General features: G+C 37.9%; 1 protein-coding gene across 1 annotated transcript in view; it reads right to left on the bottom strand.

The window, feature by feature from the left end:
* Positions 1-17674, bottom strand: part of NEDD4 (NEDD4 E3 ubiquitin protein ligase) — a 156809-nt gene that overhangs the window by 103784 nt on the left and 35351 nt on the right. Inside the window, exon 5 of the mRNA XM_060097309.1 lies at positions 9037-9090. Within this exon, the coding sequence (XP_059953292.1) occupies positions 9037-9090 (54 nt within the window). The remainder of the gene's footprint in view (positions 1-9036; positions 9091-17674) is intronic.

Raw genomic sequence — 17674 nt, 5'->3', positions numbered from 1 at the left:
TTTCTGATGATGTCTATTCTAACTGGTGTGAGGTGATACTTCATTGTAGTTTTGATTTGCATTTCTCTAATGATTAGTGATGTTGAGCAGCTGTTCATGTGCTTCTTGGCCATCTGTATGTCTTCTTTGGAGAAATGTCTATTTAGGTCTTCTGCCCATTTTGGATTGGATTGTTTGTTTTTTTTAATATTGAGCTGCATGAGCTGTTTATATATTTTGGAGATTAATCCTTTGTCCGTTGATTCATTTGCAAATATTTTCTCCCATTCTAAGGGTTGTCTTTTTGTCTTGTTTATGGTTTCCTTTGCTGTGCAAAAGCTTTGAAGTTTCATTAGGTCCCATTTGTTAATTTTTCTTTTTATTTCCATTACTCTAGGAGGTGGATCAAAAAACATCTTGCTGTGATTTATGTCATAGAGTGTTCTTCCTATGTTTTCCTCTAAGAGTTCTACAGTGTCCAGTCTTACATTTAGGTCTCGAATCCATTTTGAGTTTATTTTTGTGTATGGTGTTAGGGAGTGTTCTAATTTCATTCTTTTACATGTAGCTGTCCGGTTTTCCCAGCACCACTTGTTGAAGAGACTGTCTTTTCTCTATTGTATATCCTTGCCTCCTCTGTCATAGATGAGTTGACCATAGGTGCGTGGGTTTTCCTCTGGGTTTTCTATCTTGTTCCATTGATCTATTTCTGGTTTTGTGCCAGTACCATGTTGTCTTGATTACTGTAGCTTTGTAGTATAGTCTGAAGTCAGGGAGTCTGATTCCTCCAGCTCGGTTTTTTTCCCTCAAGACTGCTTTGGCTATTTGGGGTCTTTTGTGTCTCCATACAAATTTTAAGATTTTTTGTTCTACTTCCATAAGAAATGTCATTATTAATTTGATAGGGATTGCATTGAATCTGTAGATTGCTTTGGGTAGTATAGTCATTTTCACAATATTGATTCTTCCAATCCAAGAACATGATATATCTCTCCATCTGTTGGTATCATCTGTTGATTGCTTTGGGTAGTATAGTCATTTTCACAATATTGATTCTCCCAATCCAAGAACATGGTATATCTCTCCATCTGTTGGTATCATCTTTAATTTCTTTCATCAGTGTCTTATAGTTTTCTGCATACAGGTCTTTTGTCTCCCTAGGAAGGTTTATTCCTAGGTATTTCATTCTTTTTGTTGCAATAGAAAATGGGAGTGTTTCCTTAATTTCTTTTTCAGATTTTTCATCATTAGTGTATAGGAATGCAAGAGATTTCTGTGCTTTAATTTTGTATCCTGTTACTTTACCAAATTCATTGATTAGCTCTAGTAGTTTTCTGCTGGCATCTTTAGGATTCTCTATGTATAGTATCGTGTCATCTGCAAATAGTGACAGCTTTACTGCTTCTTTCCCAATTTGGATTCCTTTTATTTCTTTTTCTTCTCTGATTGCTATGGTTAGGACTTCCAAAACTATGTTGAATAATAGTGGAGAGAGTGGACATCCTTGTCTTGTTCCTGATCTTAGAGGAAATGCTTTCAGGTTTTCACCATTGAGAATGATGTTTGCTGTGGGTTTGTCGTATATGGCCTTTATTATGTTGAGGTAGGTTCCCTCTATGCCAACTTTCTGGAGAGTTTTTATCATAAATCGGTGTTGAATTTTGTCAAAAGCTTTTTCTGCATCTATTGAGATGATCATATGGTTTTTATTCTTCAATTTGTTAATATGGTATATCACATTGATTGATTTGCACATATTAAAGAATCCTTGCATCCCTGGGATAAATTCCACTTCATCATGGTGTATGATCCTTTTAATGTGTTGTTGGATTCTGTTTGCTAGTATTTTTTTGAGCATTTTTGCATCTATATGCATCAGTGATATTGGTCTGTAATTTTCTTTTTTTGTAGTATCTTTGTCTCATTTTGGTATCAGGGTGATGGTGACATCATAGAATGAGTTTGGGAGTGTTCCTTCCTCCACAATATTTTGGAAGAGTTTGAGAAGGATGGGTGTTAGCTCTTCTCTAAATGTCTGACAGAATTCACCCGTGAAGCCATCTGGTCCTGGACTTTTGTTTGTTGGAAGATTTTTAATCACAGTTCCAATTTCGTAACTTGTGATTGGTCTGTTCATATTTTCTATTTCTTCCTGGTTCAGTCTTGGGAGGTTATACCTTTTTAAGAATTTGTCCGTTTCTTCCAGGTCGTCCATTTTATTGGCATACAGTTGCTGGTAATAGTCGCTTAGGATGCTTTGTATTTATGCAGTGTCTGTTGTAACTTCTTTTTCATTTCTAATTTTATTGATTTGAATCCTCTCCCTCTTTTTCTTGATGAGTCTGGCTAATGGTTTATCAATTTTGTTTATGTTCTCAAAGAACCAGCTTTTAGTTTTATTGATCTTTGCTATTGTTTTCTTTGTTTCTATTTCATTTATTTCTGCTCTGATGTTTATGATTTCTTTCCTTCTGCTAACTTTGGGATTTGTTTGCTCTTCTTTCTCTACTTCCTTTAGGTGTAAGGTTAGATTGTTTATTTGAGATTTGTCTTGTTCCTTGAGGTAGCCTTGTATAGCTATAAACTTCCCTCTTAGAACTGCTTTTGCTGCATCCCATAGGTTTTGGATTGTTGTGTTTTCATTGTCATTTGCCTCTAGGTATTTTTTGATTTCTTCTTTGATTTCTTCAGTGATCTCTTGGTTATTTAGTAACGTAGTGTTTAGCCTCCATGTGTTTGTGTTTTTTACGTTTTTTCCCCTGTAATTCATTTCTAATCTCCTAGTGTTGTGGTCAGAAAAGATGCTTGATATGATTTCAATTTTCTTAAATTTACTGAGGCTTTATTTGTGACCCAAGATGTGATCTATCCTGGAGAATTTTCCGTGTGCACTTGAGAAGAAAGTGTAATCTGCTCTTTTTGGATGGAATGTCCTATAAATATCAATGAAATCTATCTGGTCTATTGTGTCATTTAAAGCTTCTGTTTCCTTATTTAATTTCATTTTGGATGATCTGTCCATTGGTGTAAGTGAGGTGTTAAAGTCCCCCACTATTATTGTGTTACTGTCAATTTCCTCTTTTACAGCTGTTAGCAGTTGCCTTATGTATTGAGGCGCTCCTGTGTTGGGTGCATATATTTATAATTGTTATATCTTCTTCTTGGATTGATCTCTTGATCATTATGTAGTGTCCTTCATTGTCTCTTGTAACATTCTTTATTTTAAAGTCTATTTTATCTGAGATGTGTATTGCTACTCCAGCTTTCTTTTGGTTTCCATTTGCATGGAATATCTTTTTCCATCCCCTCACTTTCAGTCTGAATGTGTCCCTAGGTCTGAAGTGGGTCTCTTGTAGACAGCATATATATGGGTCTTGTTTTTGTATCCATTCAGCAAGCCTGTGTCTTTTGGTTGGAGCATTTAATCCATTCATGTTTAAGGTAATTATCAATAGGTATGTTCCTATTACCATTTTCTTAATTGTTTTGGATTTGTTTTTGTAGGTTCTTTTCTTCTCTTGTGTTTCCCACTTTGAGAAGTTCCTTTAGCATTTGTTGCAGAGCTGGTTTTGTGGTGCTGAATTCTCTTAGCTTTTGCTTGTCTGTAAAGCTTTTGATTTCTCCATGGAATCTGAATGAGATCCTTGCTGCGTAGAGTAATCTTGGTTGTAGGTTCTTCCCTTTCATCACTTTAAGTATATCATGCCACTCCCTTCTGGCTTGTAGAGTTTCTGCTGAGAAATCAGCTGTTAACCCTATGGGAGTTCCTTGTATGTTATCTGTCATTTTCCCCTTGTTGCTTTCAATAATTGTTCTTTGTCTTTAATTTTTGCCAATTTGAATACTATGTGCCTTGTTGTGTTTCTCCTTGGGTTTATCCTGTATGGGACTCGCTGCGCTTCCTGGACTTGGGTGGCTATTTCCTTTCCCATGTTAGGGAAGTTTTCGACTATAATCTCTGCAAATATTTTCTCTGGTTCTTTCTCTCTCTCTTCTCCTTCTGGGACCCCTATAATGCGAATGTTGTTGCGCTTAATGTTGTCCCAGAGGTCTCTTAGGCTGTCTTCATTACTTTTCATTCTTTTTTCTTTATTCTGTTCCGCAGCGGTGAATTCCACCATTCTGTCTTCCAGGTCCCTTATCCATTCTTCTGCCTCAGTTATTCTGCTATTGATTCCTTCTAGTGTATTTTTCATTTCAGTTATTGTATTGTTCATCTCTGTTTGTTTGTTCTTTAATTCTTCTAAGTCTTTGTTAAACATTTCTTGCATCTTCTCGTTCTTTGCCTCCATTCTTTTTCTGAGGTCCTGGATCATCTTCATTATCATTATTCTGAATTCTTTTTCTGAAATGTTGCCTATCTCCACTTCATTTAGTTGTTTTTCTGTGGTTTTATCTTGTTCCTTCATCTGGTACATAGCCCTCTGCCTTTTCATCTTGTCTATCTTTCTGTGAATGTGGTTTTTGTTCCACAGGCTGCAAGATTGTAGTTCTTCTTCCTTCTGTGTCTGCCCTCTCCTCCTTTGGTTGTTAATATAAAATGAACCAGATACATGTTTTCTCTTTGGTAAGCTTCACTATAAGCATCAGTTTCATGTCCCCTAACTAGACTGTACGCTTACAGAGTGTGAGGACCGCAACTAAACATTTCTTCTGATCCTCTTGAGCTCATGCTGCGCACAATGCAAGCACTAAGTAACACCAGGGAGGAGGTGGGGTGGATCCAGCTACTACTTCTAAAGAAATATCAAAAAGTACTCCAGCTGGACAGGAAGGAAGGATGCTTGAAACATTTGCAAAGAGGGTTTCAGCCAAGGAAAATTAAGAAAATCAAATGCACTTCCTAGCACTCTAGTCTGAGTTTAAATTCTCGGAAGGCTGAACAGTTTGCATTACTGGCTCTGGTCTGCGACTGCATAGGATCTGCACCACTATTAGAGCAGTTATGTGTACAACCTGGAGAGCCTGGGTAGAACGTAGCCCTTCAGCCAAACAGATGCCAAGAGAGTAGCATCAACCCTAACTTCAAGCAGAGAAGAGCTGGAGAGTAGTGGCAGGCCTCACCTGGAAGGAGTCTATGCAAATCCTATAGAATTTCACATTCTGGAATGAAACAGATAATATCCTAGGATTAGACTGAAGCTCAGGACCTCACATTCTGAGATATTTGGTTATTGATTATCTTCTCAGAAAATAATGTGATTACCTACATGCTATGGACAGGCTCTGGATAATACTAATCATTGACTACAACTCTGAAGGCCAATATCCACTGTGATGGTTAACTGCATGTGTTGACTTGGCTAAGCTATTTTGCCCAGCTGATGGGTCAAACACTGAACTAGATGTTGCTATGAAGCTATTTTTTAGATGTGATTAGCATTTAAATCTGTAGATTTTGAGTAAAGCAGAATGCCCTCCATAATGTGGTGGCTCTCATCCAATCAGTTAAAGGCCTTAAGAGCAAAGACAGGTTTCTGGAAGCAGCAATTCTGCCTCAAGACTATAACACAGAAACCCTGCCTTAGTTTCCAGCTTGCTGCCCAGCACTGCAGATTTCAGATGCATTAACTCTTACCTGAATCTGCAACCTGCCAGCACCACCTCATAGATTTCAGACTTGCCAGCTTCCACTATCATGTAAAGCAATTCCTTAAAGTAAATCAATCCCCCCCACCTCATTATCTCTCACTCTCTCATTCTGTGTGTGTGTGTGTGTGTGTGTGTGTGTGTCCTATTGGTTCTGTTTCTCTGGAAAACCCTGACTAATACAACCACTGAACTTGAGAAGCACAGCATCTCCACCTGGAATATGGAATATAGGCGTCTCCTAAAGCTTCAGAGGCTGTATGCATGCAGACATAGCTCTTGGGTAGTGACACAGAAGCTCTAACTTTTGCACTGGTGGGTAGAATTCATTTAAAGGCACATCATTCTCAAACGTCCCATCACCATCAACATCACCACCACCACAACCATCACCAAACTATGACAGTTTTAACCCCAAGCTTCTTAAAACTGGCTGAAAAAATATCACTTATATTGCAAATATCTTCCAGATGACTAGAAATACTTTTTCCTTAAAAGTGTACCTGTGCTCTTCGCTGTACATTTCCAAAGAGAATCTGCTAGGAAAAGGATGCACTTCTAATTTAGTTGTGAATGCTACAGGATAAAATGACATTTACAGTGCATAGGCCAATTTACTGCTACACAATCAAGCCTGTTATTCCATCAATGGCTATAGTTTCTATGACATCTCAGGTGATCTGTACCCTTCAATTACCTGCTAGGACTAACAACAAATCAGAGCATTAGAATGATGAGCACCACTCTGTTCTAATTATTTCTTGTTCCCTTTTGCTAGTAAAGTGAGCTTCTTAAGAAAAACTACATTTCTAATGCATAGCAGAGTATCTAACACAGTAGATGCCCGAAATGGCATACTGTAGTTAACACACAAAATGTGGTATCAGAGAACCACAAACGCATGATCCCATGAACGTTAAATAACACTTTGTATTAATGATGAAAAATTTTCTGAGTGCTTTGATAACTACTATCTCATTTTATTTTCATAATATATTTATCAGATAGGTAAGGCAAATACTGTTATTCCAATTTTTAAACATGAGAAAATATTTTCAGAAGGATTAAATAATCTGTCTAGGGTTATAAGCTAATGTACCAAATCACAAGCCAGGCTACAAGTACTCCTGACTCCTTGGTGTGGGCATCTATAATATCCTGTTAAGTGCATTATTTTCCTTTTGCTTTTAGAAATATTCCATTGTTAATATCAGAAGCAATGCTTTTTTTCTTTCGACATATCGTGACACCCAGTATAGTACTCTATACATGGTAAATGGTCAAGGAGTGTTAATGCACCAATCAGAGCATGATAAATATCAGTTTTGGCAATGAAGAGTCACACCATACTAAGATTATCAGCAAAAAAGACCAGATAATTATAAGCAGGGTGGAAAGCATAAACATGTCCTCCTTGTGGACAATATGCAAATAACTCAAATAAAATAGTTCACCAGTTATGTACCCAAGAATCAGGAAGAAATTCATAACAGTGTCACTAACAACAGGAAAAATAACACATGACCCAGCAATTCAACCCCAAAATATGAACCTTAGAGATACACTCATACACATATATCAGTAAACATAGCAAGAATGTTTATCAAATGGTTATAGCAAAAACCTAGAAACAACACTAATATCTATTAAGGAGGATAAATACATAAATTACGGTATTACAGCATTTGCAGATGAAGGGAAAACTATGCATCTGTAAAATGTCTTATTACAGATCGACCTTACAAATATAACATTAAGCAAAAAGCATGTCACAGAGGAAAGTATGCAGAGTGCTACTATTCTAATAAAATCAAAAATATGAAAAAGGAAACTACTATGCTTTTAGGGATACATACATACATGATAAAAATTTTTAAGTAAGAAAGATAAACACACTTTTCAGGACAGTGGCTACTACTTGCAGGGGAAGAAAAGGACATGCTATTGGGGAGGAGTATGAGGGGTTTTGAAGATTTTGGTAATATTCTAGTTCTTTTTTTTTTTTTTTTCTTTTTGCGGTATGTGGGCCTCTCACTGTTGTGGCCTCTCCCGTTGCGGAGCACAGGCTCCGGACGCGCAGGCCCAGCGGCCATGGCTCACGGGCCCAGCCGCTCCGCGGCATATGGGATCCTCCCAGACCGGGGCACGAACCCGTATCTCCTGCATCGGCAGGCGGACTCTTAACCACTGCGCCACCAGGGAGGCCCAAATATTCTAGTTCTTAAGTTGAGTAATAAGTGTACAGATATTTATCTTATTATTTAAAATAAAGATTTATATTAAATATATTTTTTGTATGTCTATTTCATGATTAAAAAAACACCAATACTAAATTTCACCTGGTCCTATCTAGAAGGAAAACAGATCTATAGCGACAGAGGGAAAAAACAGAAGACATTCCTTATTCTATTAAAAAAAAAGGCAAAAATACAAACAGAAAACAAAAAGCCCTGTGACTAACCAAATCTGATAAGCAAATCATCAACATCTGTCATTCAGCCTTACAAAATTAGATTGCCAGTTAGTGCTGAAGTCTCCCTTGGCTGCAAAAAAGTACCTTTGCCTGTTATGATACTAACTAATGATTTCATCTGCAGTATCTTCAGTTACTAGTATAGTTATCACTTCTTGACAGAAAAAACAAAGTGTTATATAGTCCAACACTAAAAATAGATTCTTTAAAAAAATCCCGTTTCTATGTTAGCTACAAAATGAATAAAACTGTTTAATTTCTTTTTTGGTGCTTCTGTTTGGTAACTGATAAGCTTTGAATATATAACACTGTTCTTACACCTTCATATTCAAATCTTACAGGTTTAAAATGTAAACGTAAGATGCTAAAAAGAAGGTTTGAAATAAAGTTCCAAAGAGAAACTAGGAAAAGGATAGGATTTCAAGACAGTCTTTAGGAAATCAGGAATCAGAACTATCCTTTTATAAAAATAAAGTCAGGTTATATTTGCTTTTTGTCCCTCTAAGGGCTGGCAATCCTTCAGAGGACTTTACTTCATTGGTGTAGAGAGGATAGCTTTCCTTTGTAGAATAGTGGGGATAAGGGAGAGGATGGGATGTCATAACTGGATACAGGTAACCCCAAGAAATCCACTGGAGTGAGGAGGGGAAGGCTCCTGAGCCTGGGACTACTGACCAGGGTACAAGGATGAGTGTGAAGGAAGGCCAGACAAAGAGGCTGACTTTCCTGCATCTCCTGCCACATCAGGCCTTGAGGAAGACCGTGAATCTGCTGAGAACTGACAATCACAAGAGGTGCCTGGGAGAACAGAAGGGTAGAGAGTAGCACCAGGAAAGAGGGAAAAAAAAAATCCTATCTGTCCACCATTTTGCCCAGAGTCTCCATAACCGTCCCAAAAGCATCCCTCACCTCACAGATCCCCAGCCCACTTTGCCTTGCTGCTCTACTGAAATATACCCTTGCTTCACATTTTACACTCATACAATAGAACTCACCAATCGATTTTCATCAAACACTTCAAAAAGAAGCCGGTGCTGCTGAGGGTGAACCTAAGTAAGAAAAAAACAACCTTTCTTTAAAAAGAAGTGAACATCGGAACTATATTCAATATCTTGTAATAACCTATAATGGAAAAGAATCTGAAAAATTGTGTGTGTGTGTGTGTGTGTGTGTGTGTGTGTGTACTTTGCTGTACACCAAAAACCAACACAACATTGTAAATCAACTATACTTTTAATTTAAAAAAAAGTGAACATCAACCCACAAACACTGAGAAATAAATGCTTGAAAATGTTACCATTTCCTAATTCCTGTTACTTACAATATATTTTAAATTACACAAGATACTTAATATATACAAAGCTCAGACCAGTCACAAGTCCCCCATTTTCTAGTAATTTTTCCATAATGACAAAGTAGATTTGGTTGCTTATTTTTCCATTTTTTCTAAAATAGAATAAAAGAAAGTAAGATAAAATTTCTTTTTTTTTTTGGCCACACGGTTTATGGGATTTTAGTTCCCCGACCAGGGATAGAACCCACACCCTCCACAGTGAGAGCCTGGAGTCCTAACCACTAGACCTCCAAGAAATTCCTGAAAGTGAGATAAAATTTCAAAAAATTACATATTTACAAGCACTTAAAAATACAGATAAGATTTTAACTTATTATCAATTTTATGTACTCATTTTTTATTTATCAGTTTAGAAATACCCAAAGTGGATGTTGATTTTATGGAGACTAGTGTTCTGAATCCTTTTAGTAATGACTTGATAAAACCAATCTTGTTTATAGTATATAAAGTACATAGGCAGTCAAAAAGTATACACTGAGTTTTCACTTACTGTTTATATCTTATAGCAGGAGTAAAATTAACATGCAGTAATTTATTTTTCAAAGCCAATGCTTTCATTTTTGCTGAAATGTTTCAATATCAAGTTAATATCTACTAAATATCAAACACAAAGAAAATCTTTAATAATTTGTTATACCAGAGGTTAAGATGATGTATGAAACATTCTCACATTTAAGTTGATATTTTCTCTATGATAAATATATTACATTAAACACTGAGATAGTTTAAAACTTTGGTTTACATGTCAAAAGTATCAACAGCCTTCAGAAAGAAGTCCTATATGTGTGACAAAGATATAGAGATACCTAACCCAATGTCCACTCTCCCTTATGTTCTTTTGAGAACATAATCCTATTTTACCTGCAACAAGTGCCCGGGGTCACCACACTGCAAAACTCTTGGGGAGAGGGGCATTAATTTTTTTTTAATTGAAGTATAACATAAATTCAGTAAAGTATAAAGTTTACTAACCTTAAATATACAGCTTGATGACTTTTCATACATGTTAACTGTGTCATCATCACCCAGATCAAAATATGGAACACTCCATTCTATTTTATGTATTGTTTTCTATATGAACAGTGCCCTCTGGACTTGTTCAACACTTAGACTCTCAATAAGACTCTCTAAAAAAATTTCCCTTGGGCTTCCCTGGTGGCGCAGTGGTTGAGAGTCCACCTGCCGATGCAGGCGACGTGGGTTCGTGTCCCGGTCTGGGAGGATCCCACATGCCACGGAGCGGCTGGGCCCATGGGCCATGGCCGCTGAGCCTTCGCGTCCGGAGCCTGTGCTCCGCAACGGGAGAGGCCACAACAGTGAGAGGTCTGCGTACTTCAAAAAAAAAAAAAAAGGTCCCTTGCACCCGGGGGCAACCAAAGAGGCCAACCTAGCAGCAGTCACTGGGTGGGACTTCTGGAAGAGCTCTTTCTTTCTTTAAAGATTGACTATACTTTTCTTTTTTAAAATTTTATTTATTTATTTATTTATTATTGGCTGCGTTGGGGCTTTATTGCTGTGCAGGCTTTCTCTAGTTGCAGCGAGCGGGGCCTACTCTTCATTGTGGTGTGCAGGCTTCTCACTGCGGTGGCTTCTCTTGTTGCGGAGCATGGGCTCTAGGTGCGTGGGCTTCAGTAGTTGTGGCACATGGGCTCAGTTAGTTGTGGCTCGTGGGCTCTAGAGCACAGGCTCAGACATTGTGGTGCACAGGCTTCGTTGTTCTGCGGCATGGGGATCTTCCCGGACCACGGCTCAAACCCATGTCCCCTGCATTGGCAGGCGGATTCTTAACCACTGCGCCACCAGGGAAGTTCCTGGGAGAGCTCTTTAAATGGGGCTGACTCAGCTGGGAGAGATGTCACTTTTGCCCTTTGTACTTCTTTTTCCTGTGTGGAACTTGGTTAGGACAGGTGGCACCCCTACAGTCATATTGTAACCATGGGGCAACTATGAGGACAGAAGCCCCAATTAAGGGCTAGATATGCCACGGGGATAGAAAAAACAGTGTTAAGACAATAATCTTTTCTAGGAGGATACAGAGAAAATTCGGGGGAGGAGATGACACTTGAGCTAAGACTTGAAAGATGGGAAGAATTTGAATAAGAAAATATAGATAATATTCACAGCAAGGAGGTCGCAGGAGGAAAGGCATGGGGGCAGAATGAGCATGTTGTAAGGAGATCAACTGATAAGAACATTTTTGTGTTAGAAAGTGGTAAGAAAAATTTGGTTAGTCAGGGTAGAGCCAGACTGAGGGCACTGATCTCCAGAAAAGGAATTAAGACTTGATTGGTATGGAAGAAAATTAAGCTTTTAAATGAAAAACTGATATGATGTAGATCATATGTAAATATTATTTTGTCAGTGATACACAATAAATTGGACTAGAGAGAGACCCTGGAGTCCACAGAGACTGTGGCTCTAGTAACTCAGGTATGAAGTGATGAGAGCTTTGTCTGTGATGGTCCCAGTGAGACTAGGGAGGGAGACAAGAACATGAAAAATATTTTGAGGGAAAAAATAAAGTCTCAATGTCTAACAAAATACCTGGCAGACAATGTAGATGTTCAATGAATATTGCTAAGAAAATAGATATATGTGACTTGAATAGGCCTCTGCTGTCCTGGTTTAGACTATAATTAACAGCTTCCTAACAGGATGCTCTACCTCAACTATCTTACCTTTTAAATCTACCTTTTCTATTACAACTGGAGTGACCTACCTAAAAGATAGCTTAGGCCATCTTTACTGCCCTACTCAAAAGCTGTTCCCAGTGGCCTAAAGAATAATATTCAAATGCCTGAGCATGGAATGATGCTTCCTGATCTGAGTCCAATTTGCCTTTCCAGCCTTGTGTCCTGTAACTGTCCCCTGCCAACACAAGTACACATACACCCTATGCTCTAATCACACTAGAAACAGTCTAATCACTGCTTACTGCGCTTTCTCATCTGTACTTCTGTACATGCTAAGGTCTCTTCATGTGCAACACCTTCTCAGCTCGACACATCCAAAATCTACCCCTTGTTCAAGCCTCAGCTCAAACGTCAACTCCACCCTGAAGTCTTACCTCCCGTCACTCCCCCTCCTCCGTTTCCAGTTATTAAAAAACTGACTACATTCTTCCATTTATGAAGTTAATAATATGTAATAGCTCTCTACTGAATTATAAAAACACCATAAAAGACTTGGTTACTTGTTTTTTGAGGGGGGTTATATCAAAGGCACACACTAAGTGCAAGAATACAATTTAAAACATGTGGTGAGAATTCTAATTCAAAATGGCAGCCTGAACACAAATATTAATCCTCTCCCTCCTGAGATCCTATTTTCATAATAGCAAACGAGTTTGTAAAAGGTATTAAAGCATCACAGCAAAGATCATATGCACATGCAAGGGCCACCAGCAGGTAAGCAATTTCCATACCTCCCTAGTAGGGAGATGAAGTGGGGATGAAAGCAGGCTTCTGAAGAAACTGAAAACTACTAAAAGAACTGAATGTTGAAGCAAAGAGGTCAGTGGTTCAAATGAGAGAATATTCCTATGGCACCTAAACCTCTGGTAAACACATGACACACACACATTATTAAAGAGTTTCTCCTTCTGTCTGATTTCAGGTAGAGGTTCAACAATAATGCAACCATCAGTTTTTTTTTTTAACATCTTTATTGGAGTATAATTGCTTTACAATGGTGTGTTAGTTTCTGCTGTATAACAAAGTGAGTCAGCTATACATACACATATATCCCCATATCCCCTCCCTCTTGCATCTCCCTCCCACACTCCCTATCCCACCCCTCTAGGTGGTCACAAAGCACCGAGCTGATCTCCCTGTGCTATGTGGCTGCTTCCCATTAGCTATCTAACATTTGGTAGTGTGTATATGTCCGTGCCACTCTCTCACTTCGTCCCAGCTTACCCTTCCCCCTCTCCATGTCCTCAAGTCCATTCTCTACGTCTGCATCTTTATTCCTGTCCTGCCTCTAGGTTCTTCAGAACCATTTTTTTTCTTGTTTTAGATTCCATATATATGTGTTAGCATACAGTATTTGTTTTTCTCTTTCTGACTTTGTTTGACAGACTCTAGGTCCATCCACCTCACTACAAATAACTAAATTTCATTTCTTTTTATGGCTGAGTAATATTCCATTGTATATATGTGCCACATCTTCTTTATCCATACATCTGTTGATGGGCACTTAGGTTGCTTCCATGTCCTGGCTATTGTAAATAGTGCTGCAGTGAACTTTGTGGTACATGACTCTTTTTGAATTATGGTTTTCTCAGGGTATATGTCCAGTAGTGAGATTGCTGGGTCATAAGGTAGTTCTATTTTTAGTTTTTTAAGGAAGCTCCATACTGTTCTCCATAGAACATGGCTGTATCAATTTACATTCCTACCAACAGTGCAAGAGGGTTCCCTTTTCTCCACACCCTCTCCAGCATGTATTGTTTGTAGATTTTTTTTTTTTTTTTTTTTTTTTTTTTGCGGTACGCGGGCCTCTCACTGTTGTGGCCTCTCCCGTTGCGGAGCACAGGCTCTGGACGCGCAGGCTCAGCGGCCATGGCTCACGGGCCCAGCGGCTCCACAGCATGTGGGATCTTCCCGGACCAGGGCACGAACCCGTGTTCCCTGCATCAGCAGGTGGACTCTCAACCACTGCACCACCAGGGAAGCCCTGTAGATTTTTTGATGATGGCCATTCTGACCGGTGTGAGGTGATAACCTCATTGTGGTTTTGATTTGCATTTCTCTAATGATTAGTGATGTTGGGCATCCTTTCATGTGTTTGTTGGCAATCTGTATATCTTCTTTGGGGAAATGTCTATTTAGGTCTTCTGCCCATTTTTGGATTGGGTTGTTTGTTTTTTTAATATTGAGCTGCATGAGATGCTTGTATATTTTGGAGGTTAATCCTTTGTCAGTTGCTTCGTTTGCAAATATTTTCTCCCATTCTGAGGGTTGCCTTTTTGTCTTCTTTATGGTTACCTTTACTGTGCAAAAGCTTTTACGTTTCATTAGGTCCCATTTGTTCATTTTTGTTTTTATTTCCATTTCTCTAGGAGGTGGGTCAAAAAGGATCTTGCTGTGATTTATGTACCGAGTGGTCTGCCTATGTTTTCCTCTAAGAGCTCTATCCTGTCTGGCATTGCATTTAGGTCTTTAATCCATTTTGAGTTTACTTTTGTATACAGTGTTAGGGAGTGTTCTAATTTCATTCTTTTACATGTAGCTGTACAGTTTTCCCAGCACCACTTATTGAAGAGACTGTCTTTTCTCCACTGTATATTCTTGCCTTCTTTACCAAAGATAAGGTGACCATATGTCTGTGGGTTTATCTTTGGGTTTTCTGTCCTGTTCCACTCATCGATATTTCTGTTTTTGTGCCAATACCATACTGTCTTGATTACTGTAGCTTTGTAGTATACTCTGAAGTCAGGGAGCTTGATTCCTCCAGCTCTGTGTTTCTTCTCAAGACTGATTTGGCTATTCGGGGTCTTTTGTGTTTCCATACAGATTGTGAAAAATTTTGTTCTAGTTCTGTGAAAAATGCCATTGGTAGCTTGAGAGGGATTGCACTGAATCTGTACATTGCTTTGGGTAGTAGAGCCATTTTCACAATGTTGATTCTTCCAATCCAAGAACATGGTATATTTCTCCATCTGTTTGTGTCACCTTTAATTTCTTTCAGCTGTGTCTTATAATTTTCTGCATAGAGGTCTTTTGTCTCCTTAGGTAGGTTTATTCCTAGATATTTTATTCTTTTTGTTGCAATGGTAAATGGGAGTGTTTCATTAATTTCTCTTTCATATTTTTCATCATTAGTGTACAGGGATGCAAGAAATTTCCGTGCATTAATTTTGTATCCTGCTACTTTACCAAATTCACTGATTAGCTCTAGTAGTTTTCTGGTGGCAGCTTTAGGATTCTCTATGTATAGTATCATGTCATCTGCAAACAGTGACAGTTTTACTTCTTTTCTGATTTGGATTCCATTTATTTTTTTTTTCTTCTCTGATTGCTGTGGCTAAAACTTCCAGAACTATGTTGAGTAATAGTTGCAAAAGTGGGCATCCTTGTCTTGTTCCTGATCTTAGTGGAAATGGATTCAGTTTTTCACCATTGAGAATGATGTTGGCTGTGGGTTTGTCATATATGGCCTTCATTATGTCGAGGTAAGTTCTCTCTATGCCTACTTTCTGCTGGTTTTTTTTTTAATCATAAATGGTGTTGAATTTTGTTGAAAGCTTTTACTGCATCTATTGAGATGATCATATGGTTTTTATCCTTCAGCTTGTTAATATGGTGTATCACATTGATTGATTTGCATACATTGAAGAATCCTTGCATTCCTGGGATAAACCCCACTTGATCATGGTGTATGATCCTTTAATGTGCTGTTGAATTCTGTTTGCTACTATTTTGTTGAGGATTTTTGCATCTATGTTCATCAGTGATATTGGCCTGTAGTTTTTTTGTCACATCTTTGTCTGGTTTTGGTATCAGGGTGATAGTGGTCTCGTAGAATGAGTTTGGGAGCGTTCCTGTCTCTGCTATATTTTGGAAAAGTTTGAGTAGGATGGGTGTTAGCTCTTCTCTAAATGTTTGATAGAATTCGCCTGGGAAGCCATCTGGTCCTGGGCTTTTGTTTGTTGGAAGATTTTAAAGCACATTTTCAATTTCAGTACTTGTGATTGGTCTGTGCATATTTTCTATTTCTTCCTGGTTCAGTCTCAGAAGGTTGTGCTTTTCTAAGAATTTGTCCATTTCTTCCAGGTTGTTCATTTTATTGGCATACAGTTGCTTGTAGTAATCTCTCATGATCCTCTGTATTTCTGCAGTGTCAGTTGTTACTTCTCCCTTTTCGTTTCTAATTCTATTGATTTGAGTCTTTTCCCTTTTTTTCTTGATGAGTGGCTAATGGTTTATCAATTTCATTTATCTTCTCAAAGAACCAACTTTTAGTTTTATAGATCTTTGCTATCATTTCCTTCATTTATTTCTGATCTGATCTTTATGATTTCTTTCCTTCTGCTAACCTTGGGCTATTTTGGTTCTTTTTTCTCTAATTGATTTAGGTGTAAGTTTAGGTTGTTTATTTGAGATTTTTCTTGTTTCTTGAGGTTGTATTGTATTGCTATAATCTTCCCTCTTAGAACTGCCTTTGCTGCATCCCCTAGGTTATGGGTCGTTGTGTTTTCACTGTCATTTGTTTCTAGGTATTTTTTCATTTCCTCTTTGATTTCTTCAGTGATCTCTTGGTTATTTAGTAGTGTATTGTTTAGCTCCCAATGTGTTTGTATTTTTTACAGTTTTTTTCCTGTAGTTGATATCTAGTCTTATAGCATTGTGGTTGGAAAAGAAACTTGATCCGATTTCAATTTTCTTAAATTTACCAAGGCTTGATTTGTGACCCAAGATATGATCTATCCTGGAGAATGTTCCATGAGCACTTGAGAAGAAAGTGTATTCCATTGTTTTTGGATGGAATGTCCTATAAATATCAATTAAGTCCATCTTGTTTAATGTATCATTTAAAGCTTATGTTCCCTTATTTATTTTCCTTTTGGATCATCTGTCCATTGGTGAAGGTGGGGTGTTAAAGTCCCACACTACGATTATGTTACTGTCAATTTCCCCTTTTATGGCTGTTAGCATTTGCCTTATGTATTGAGGTGCTCCTATGTTGGGTGCATAAATATTTACAATTTTTGTATCTTCTTCTTGGATTGATCCCTTGATCATTATGTAGTGTTCTTCTTTGTGTCTTGTAATAGTCTGTATTTTAAAGTCTATTTTGTCTGATATGAGAATGACTACTCCAGTCTTCTTTTGATTTCCATTTGCATGGAATATCTTTTTCCATGCCCTCACTTTCAGTCTCACTTTTCAGTCCCTAGGTCTGAAGTGGGTCTCTTGTAGACAGCATATATATGGGTCTTGTTTTTGTATACATTCAGCCAGTCTATGTTTTTTGGTTGGAGCATTTAATCCATTTACATTTAAGGTAATTATTGATATGTATGTTCTTATTACTGTTTTCTTAATTGTTTTGGGTTTGTTATTGTAGGTCTTTTCCTTCTCTTGTTTTTCTTGCCTAGAGAAGTTCCTTTAGCATTTGCTGTAAAGCTAATTTGGTGGTGCTGAATTCTCTTAACTTTTGCTTGTCTGTAAAGGTTTTAATTTCTCTGTCGAATCTAAATGAGACCCTTGCTGGGTAGAGTAATCTTGGTTGTAGGTTTTTCCCTTTCATCACTTTAAGGCAGTCCCTTCTGGTTT

The sequence above is a fragment of the Mesoplodon densirostris genome, chromosome 4 (assembly GCF_025265405.1).
Source record: "Mesoplodon densirostris isolate mMesDen1 chromosome 4, mMesDen1 primary haplotype, whole genome shotgun sequence".
NCBI lineage: Eukaryota > Metazoa > Chordata > Mammalia > Artiodactyla > Ziphiidae > Mesoplodon > Mesoplodon densirostris.
Note: the sequence above shows the minus strand (reverse complement) of the source record. Positions and strands in the feature narration are given on the sequence as shown.